Source organism: Quercus robur, chromosome 3 (assembly GCF_932294415.1).
Source record: "Quercus robur chromosome 3, dhQueRobu3.1, whole genome shotgun sequence".
NCBI lineage: Eukaryota > Viridiplantae > Streptophyta > Magnoliopsida > Fagales > Fagaceae > Quercus > Quercus robur.
Window position 1 is genome coordinate 38,112,432 of NC_065536.1, and position 9,063 is coordinate 38,121,494.

The following is a 9,063-nucleotide window of genomic DNA, read 5'->3' on the forward strand; positions in this document are numbered from 1 at the left end:
CTACAGTAGGATGTCAAAGATATTTAGCATCTTTATTATGGGTGTGTTTTTATGACTTAAGGTGTTAAAAATGCTAACAAAAATAGCATTTAACAGTTTTAGCACATTTGATGAGAATGCTCTTATAAAGGGCAGAATGGGTCAATTTGGCACATGTGTAAAGTTCAAATACTAAATTGGTTGAAATAAAAGTTCAAAGTGTGTTATGGCAACTACCTCAAAGTTAGGAAGTGTCATGGCATTTTTTCCCAATAAAAAAACTAAACCTTAACTATTGTCTCCAAACATTTGTTAACTAGACCTTGACTTTTGTTAATAGATGTCATCGCGCTTTTTGGCAACTGCCTCAAAGTTTAGGTGGTGTCATGACATTTTTTCTCAATAAAAAAATAAACCTTAACTATTGTCTGTCCTGAAGAAAATACAATGAGCCTTCAACTTCTTCCAACACTGCTGTAACTGTATTCTGTGTGGGTATTTCTAAATCCTACTTCCATGGGAGCTTATATATTCATTCGTTAAGGTCAATGGAAAATTCAAAGTCCACACTCATCGAGGCAATTCCGGACTCGGGAGAAAATGCAAGGCAAATCAATCCGGTCCAGCAACAAAATCTAGTGCATATATATTCATTCAACTAAGTTGTGAATTCACTAATATATTTTCCTTTTAGCATAATTAGTTGGAAAGATCTTACTTATAGTTTGTCTCTTTTCCCATTGGTATTAAATAAGGTTTCCATCACAAAGTCCATATGCCAGCTCATAAAGCTTTTACGCCACGTCCTTACACAGTCAGAATTTGAATACATGACGTGATCATTATTATTGATGCAATTAATGCTAGGATTTGTATGATATAAAGTTGCCAACTAACCCCAAAATGTGTTTGATTTCCCAATACTATAAGATGTCTTTTTCCACTGATTGCGTGTGAAGATTAAATAAATAAATAAACAAAAACAAATTTCAATGAAATTTCTTGTAAACTGCCTTTTTCTAATCCATACAGTCAGATTATTTGTAAAATAAATGTTGGATCAATTGGTTCGTTCAATACCTTAATTGACTTGACCATATCATGACTTATTAATGTAAAACTTGTCATTCCAATAAAAATTGGAATTCTGTGTTCAAGGGTTCCAAAAATATGTAGAATTCATTTTTTTCATTAATATATATTTTAAGTGCCAAAGAGAGGGGATTCAAACCCTGAATTGCTATTGTTAAAAACACAAGGTTATAATATTGAACTTCTTTGACTATTATATAGTATCCACTTACAATGAAGAGGAGCTTTATGCATCTAATTTTCAAATTCATGGTCAGAAATAAGAATATACCAAAGAGCTGTCTATCTACGGTATGCATATGAGTATGACCGATTTTGAGTCAAATCCAAGGTACTAATTTAATTCTAACCGTGTCTGGCAAGTCCAAGGTTCTAATTCTAACCGCGTCCCACTTTTTATTATTAACTTTAATTATTTAATTGGACCGTTCCATTTTTTTTTTTTTTTTTATCAAATTAATTGGACCGTTCTAACCGACATTATTAAGAAAACAAAATCCACCTATACTAAAAAGGAAGAACGTGACAGAAGACTTAAAAAACTTTTACACAATTTTATTCTATAAAAGCTACCAATCGTACCATCTACCTAATAAATTTTCTTAAGGAATTGTCATCTTTAAGAGTCTCTATCTGTGACTTTATTCTTGTTTGCTGAGCCATAGATGATGACTCACACAACAAAAAAAAGGTAGAATCAATCACCTACCAATGCCATATCAACCTTTTTAAATACATGTGGAATACAGAATTATATGAACCTGAGAAAATTCTCTTTCTTAGTCTCTGCCAGACGTGAACATTCTGCACAACTTGACCCAATAAAGCAATTTCATTGACCGAAGTGAATTGTATCTGTAGCCAATTATTGAATATGATGAAGAACCCGATTGCAGAGACTGTTATTGGAATTCCAGTAAGCTCAGTTGAGGGGTCATCAAAAGGATACTTCTTGTTGCCTGAGCCTGCTGCTAGCCAACATCATATGCACCCTCCTGCAACTGAACCTCCCACATGGAAACAAAGTAAGAATCTATCTCTCTCTTAATCTCATACACACACACAGGTATTTTAAAATTGAATTGCTCTTCATGTTGCAGGTACAGCAGATACAGTGATTAATATGATGCATAAACTTGCAAAGAAAGCAGACAATTTAGCACTTGGAGTTCGGGATCATGGTAGTTTCCATTGCTTTGCTTTCTAGTTCCTGAATTTTTGTTGCCTTTCGTGTAGTGTAATCCACAGTTGTTTTAGTGATATAGATAATAGATTCCACCAATGATTTTTGTTTAGTTGGCACGAAAGATGAAGAGATGAGAGAGCATACTCTTTTAAGATTTGACAGAAGCGCGTATTAATTCATGTCCAACTTCGCAACTGATAAAATAACCAGACATACAATCGTCCACTAGCAATCCTCTAATTCTACCTGAAAGAAAAAAACAATTCTCAGAAAATTACATTGATATAAAAATTGATTGATAACACTCTATTCTCCCGGAGGCTACTACGTTTAATTTTATGTTCATACTCTAAAATCTTAGACAGAAAATACGAGAAAATTAACGAAACTGAAAGTTTATAGCTGATAGTGGTTAAATAAAGTCTATTGTCTCCTGTGACATGATAAAATAATATTTGTCCTTTGGTTGTCAGGAAAGAGTAAATTTAATCATTGATCACTATTTTGATAATTTATTGGTCTTCTTCCTATCACACTTCTGCAAGTAATCAAATGCCAAAGTCAATCATTGCTGTTCTTCGCTTCATATAGTCAACAACCAAAAACATAGCCTAAGCATGTATTAAATTCATTAATCACAAGAAATTTTACTTTAACTGCTATGAAATTGCAGTGAGATTGGGGCCCAAGATAACTGAAACTGTGAAGGGAAAGTTGAGCTTGGGAGCGAAAGTTATTCAAGTAGGTGGAGTGGATAAAATCTTCAAACAGTTATTTAGTGTTAGAGAAGGAGAAAAACTATTGAAGGCTTCCCAATGTTACATATCAACCACAACCGGTCCTATAGCAGGACTCCTCTTTGTCTCCACCGACAAGGTTGCCTTTTGCAGTGAGAGATCTATCAAAATCTCGTCCCAAAGAGGAGAATTAATTAGAGCCCATTACAAGGTAAGTCACATGATTATATCTATGTCTATATAATAACTAATAATCGAAACGTTTGACTTTTTGCTGATCATTTCTTATTGCACCACGTGGCTATATAAATTTATGCTACTTCTACTTTTAAAAACACCAAATAGTTGTGCCTTTTCGTTTTATTGGTTTAGTTTCAGTAAGTGCATAATATATACTAGGCTCTTCTATTTTCTGAGTAAATATTAATAATTTGCATTTATTAATTTAGGATTTCTACTTTTTCCAATAAATAAATAAAAAATAAAAACCCTAAGGATGTGATGAAGAAATTATTTCCCCCATAAATACATAAATCAATATTACCAAGAATTTTGGAAGATACGTGTTTGCTCAACGAATGGTTTGAGTCTTGATTGCATTTGCTAATCTCAATTTCAAACCCCGTAAAATGTGTCCCTAACATCAAATCCACTAAAGTCATCAATTAGTTGCTAAATTTTGGCTTAATTTTAAAAAATAACCATTGAAAAGCACAAATTGTCAAACGAGTTTAATAGAGAAAAAGAAACATGAGAATGAAACTTAGCCTTCACAAATATAAGATAAATATAAAATTGACTAACAAATGTGGAGGTTAGTGATAATATGGAGATCATGAGTGAGAAAGTGAAAAATAAAAATAAAAGTGTGAGAAATTACATAGTAGTAATTGCTTTTTAATGGGGATGTTGAGATGATAAGGATGGATAGAAATTATAGTACTAGTTTTATAGTGGGAGTCTTTTTTTTTTTTTTTTTTAAATAAAAAAGAAAAGATTTGGCAAAATAAAAACATGAGATTAGAGTAATAAAATAAAATAAAAAAATGAAAAAAAGGGGGACATAAGAAACAAAAACATCATGATGAAGTAAATATATATATATATATATATATATATATGAATACATGGGGTGAGTTTTGTAGATTGGAGGAGTTTTAAAACTAACAAAAGAGTGATCCTACTTTTGTAGGGAGTTAGTGAGTAGAAGTAGGAATTTAAATTAATGTAAAAGCAGAAGTTTATTAGAAGTAGGAAGACATTTCAACGTAGAAGTAGGAATTTATTATTTTAACCCCATTTTTAAGTTTTAGATAGTGTTATTTTTTACAGTAAAAAAAAGTAATAACTAACTTTATTTTGTCAATTTACTATTTTAACTTCATTTTTAAGTTATTGGTTAATTAATTTAGGGGTATTTTTGACAGAAAAAAAAAACAATAATTAACTTTCTGAATTCTCTTAATATATATATATATATATATATATTAAAACAAAAAATGTTGTAGAAATAATACATTATTAAGGCCTAAGGAAAAAAAAAATGTGGGAGAAATCTGAGGACACTACTACCGTCAAGAAAGTATTCCTGTTTAGGCCAGCACCCCACAATAGGAACTGGTAAAGTTATTTTAAATAGACAAATTTAGATTTGGTTATTTTGGTTAGATTGATCTAAAGGTATCTATGATGATCTTAGATTTTTGATCTCTCTTTTTCTCTTTTTTCTTTTTTCTTTGCTTTCATGTTGCCTCTTCTTCTTCATTTTCACCAGCATCCATTAGTGTCTTCTGCACTGCATCTTCTTCTTTACTTTCTCCCTCCCTCTCTCTCCCTCTTATTGTTTTTCTCTTTTTCATGTGAAAGTTGAAACTAGACTCCTTTAGTAAAAGAAGTGCAGCATTCAAATTTACTTTTGAGAAGCGTGCAACATTGAAAGAGGATAAGACTTCTATTTTGATTAAAAGATAAAAGTAAAATGAAATATGATAAGACAAAAAAAGAAAAAAAATACATGGAAGGGATAAACTAGAACAAAGAAAAAAAATAAAAATAAAAATAATAGTGAATGCGTGGAGGACAATAAATGAGAGTAAAAAAAAAAAAGGTTCTTTTAAGATTAGATCATTAGAAGATACGGGAAGTTGAAATTTGGCAAGAATAAAATATTTATATAAGATATATATGTTAAACCAAAAAACAGTCATCAACAAGAAAAACATCAATAAGACGTATGGAGGAGAATGTGAAATTTGAGAAGAAAAGCATTTGTAAAGCGTTAAAAGAAAGATGAAAGAGAAGAAGTTGAGAAAAAGTTATCAAATGAATATGAACTACCATTTATACCCAAATGATTATAAACCTTCAATAGACATCATTTCATTTAATATGCAACTTTTCGGTCAATAGAAACATTTTCATTCAATAAGCACCTTTTTGATCAATAGGCACATTTTTAATCAATAGACACATTTTCGTTCAATACTATAGGCACCTTTTCGGTTAATAAGTACATATTCATTCAATAGGCACCTTTAATATATATCCAATATGAATGGTTATGACATTTTAATAAATACATTTTGGTATATCTAATATGAAGGGTTATTACGTTTCAATAGGCACCTTTTGATATATCCAATTTGAAGGGTTATAACCTTTCAATAGGCGCATTTTGGTATATATATTACAACCTATCTTGTATATTACAACCTATCTTGTATATTACAACTTATCTGGAAATATTCAATAAGCACATTTTCGATCAATAGACACATTTTCATTCAATAGGCACATTTTCGACCAATAGACATCTTTTAGGTCAATAAGCACATTTTCATTCAATAGGCATTTTTTCGGCCAATAGGCATCTTTCTGGTTAATAGGCACCTTTTGGTATATCCAATATAAAGGGTTATGACCTTTCAATAGACATTTTCTGATTCACTATACACCTTTTCAGCTAATATGCACATTTTCAACCAATTAACACATTTAAGGTCAATAGGCACCTTTTCATATATCCAATATAAAGGGTTATGACATGTCAATAAACACCTTTTGGTAGATACATTTTCATTCAATAAACACTTTTTTGGTCAATAGGCATATTTTCACTCAATAGACACATTTTCATTTAATAAGCACATTTTCAACCAATAGGCACTTTTTGACATATATATTACAACTTATCTTATATATACCTATATATACAACCCAAACTAAACTAGAGACGCAATATTCTGTCTCTTGTTCCTTCCCCCAAAATAACTAATAAATAAAATAGCATATTTTTTTTTATTCTGTCTAACTAATAAAACTTTGTGCTATTTCTTTCAATATCATTTTTTTTTTTTTAATTTCATGCATTTTTGCTTACTACTCCAACTCAAAAATAATGTTTTTTTTTTTTTTTTTTTTTTTTTCCTGAACCTCATTCAATAGCTATTCCATCCATTGCATAGGTTAGCAACTAGTGATATCTTATTTGACATATAATTGTGCAGGTAATGATCCCACTTAAGAAGATAAAGAGAGTGGAACAAAGTGAGAATGTAAAGAAGCCTTCACAAAAGTACATAGAAATATTAACTGTGGACAACTTTGAATTCTGGTTCATGGGTTTCTTAAATTATCAGAAAGCTTTGAAATTTCTTCAGCAGGCAATCTCTCAAGCTTAGAGAAATTACATGTCACTCATTAAGTTCCTCAAACACAAATGTTTCTACCTCTGAAGTAATTGTATTTACATAAATTAAGAAACGGTCAAATTAATTATAGACACCGTATATACCTCAATTAATGATAAGATGGTCTTAATTTTAGTTCTTGAACCAATTTTGTCTATTCATATGGTTAGTTTTTTTTTTTTTTTTTTTTTTTTTTGAGAAACAAACACACACACACAAGGGAGAGGGAAAGGGGTTCTAACACAAAGGCACACCACAACTTCACGCAAAAGCAATGGTAACTTTTAAGGGAGGGTGAGGCAAGTTATACTACACACAACACACTCTCTTAAGTAATGTGGGACAATTACCCATTCTTTTTTTTCTTTTTTTTTCTTTTTTTTGAGAAACAAACTCATATGGTTAGTAGTAGAGCGAATATCACTTTTTTATATTTCAAATATGCTATATTATCTTAAGCAAGTATTTAGAACCCTTAAGACAAAGTTTTACAACTTAATCACTTTTAATATTAAACTAACAACTTAGTCCAATATACGCATTTCGTCAAGTTTCATATTGCAAGCAAGATTAAGAACAAACTAAAGCAAGTAAAAAGAGCAATATGAAAATGCAAACAATAAAACAAACCACACGAAAATACCAAGATGGTTATCAAAGAGGAAAACCCGATCACCCGAGCATAAAAACCTCTCTGCTGACCACCCATTGAAAAAATCCACTAGTATGAATAGTTGTTGAAACCTCAATTAGTGTGAAAACACTAATGCTTGTTTAGACCCCTAATTTCAAATTACAGCTTAACAGCTTTTACTTTAACTTATCTAAGTGCGGAACAAGAGTAAAGCACGTGCAATAAACCGGTAACACTACTCTAAGTCATAAGCAAGTGCAATAAGAAATAAATGTAAAACTTAAAGAGTAGGGAAGAGATATGTAAACACAAGATAACACTGAGATGTGTTATCAAAGAGGAAACCAAAGTACTCAGTGAAAAATCTCTCCGCGGCCCTCCAAGCCAAAATTGATCCATTAGTGAATAAGTTGGAGTACACAAATATCAAAAAGACCCTCCAAGCCTATCTACCCAATATACTTGAGCCCTCTAAGCTCCTGCTACCAATGGACTTCTCAGAGTCTTGTCTTCACCTGTTATCCGGATCCCGTAATTCCACCCGATTGCATCCGCCACCCAATGGCTTCTTCCAATGCTCCCAAAGGCACCAAAACTTCTCTCAACACTCAAAATGGGCGAGGTAAGTGTTTGGGCTAAGAACCTCTCAAGGATGTGTAGATGGAGAGGTGGGAGTAGATGGAAACTTTTGAGAAATGATGTAAAGGATTGTGGGTAAAACAATCTCTAACTCTCAAGTGTTTGGATAGGGTTTCTCTCTCAAATTTTCTTTAGAAAATACTCTTTCTTCTTACATTTCACGGGTAATGAGGGTTTATATAGTGTTGGTAAAGAATGGGAAAAGTCACACTCCAAAAAGCAACAGGCAGTGAGTTTCGTGGGTCACTCACAACTTAGCCTGAGTCACGGGTCAGTTGCGAGTCAAGTTGCAAAAACCACTTCTTTATAGATTCTTCACCAAACTCTCACACACAGCCCTTACATTAAATCCCACAAAAATACAGTGAAATGATTGAACAAAATTACAATTGAATTTGACATGGAATTAAAGCCAACAAAACACATAGTTGTAAATAACAACTTTACAATCTACCCCTTTGGCTATTCTATGGCAAAACCTCTAAATAGACTCTAGACTTAAAACATAAGCATGGGAACAGAGGCAAAACTCACTCACACCTAAATCTAAGATCTATGAAGTACTTGAACCATATACACCTGTATCTTGAAACACTTGCACATAACAAATAACTTTATTAAAAACAAGACAAGTAGAATAAAAGGCATGCATAAAGAACAAGTAGAATGCATTGAAGATAGGCAATAGATATATGAACATATAGCATAACTTGATCAAACATGAAAAGTTATTAAGAAATGACCACAATGAACATTTAATAAGTAAATGAACATCCAGACATGCAAGCAATTAAGAGCAGTGCAAAAATTAATTGCATGTCCAACAAGCACATGACGCATTAAAGAAACTAAAGCAAGAAGCAATAGATAACTAAACACATCAAGAAACGGCTATAAAAACCAAGGTACACAGAGTACTAAAGTAAACTAAGTTTTAAATTAAAGTAAACTAGAGTACTGAAAGCTTTAAAGTAAAGCACTATAAATAAAGCATAATAGGCAAAACATATGTTAGAACTTCTAAGTTGTGTGGTTATAGGTTAGCTTTCTTCTTTTGAGCCCACTGTAATCCCCCTTTCTATATGCACTCCCCCTTGCATTGTGATG

General features: G+C 31.8%; 1 protein-coding gene across 1 annotated transcript; it reads left to right on the plus strand.

Moving 5' to 3' along the window:
- The first annotated feature begins 1,672 nt into the window (after positions 1-1,672).
- Positions 1,673-6,831, plus strand: LOC126717963 (GEM-like protein 7). The gene is made up of 4 exons (XM_050419966.1): positions 1,673-2,096; positions 2,172-2,252; positions 2,931-3,205; positions 6,501-6,831. Exons 1-4 carry the CDS (start codon positions 1,946-1,948, stop codon positions 6,672-6,674), a joined length of 681 nt encoding a protein of 226 aa, XP_050275923.1. The 5' UTR covers positions 1,673-1,945; the 3' UTR covers positions 6,675-6,831.
- The last annotated feature ends 2,232 nt before the right edge of the window (positions 6,832-9,063 follow it).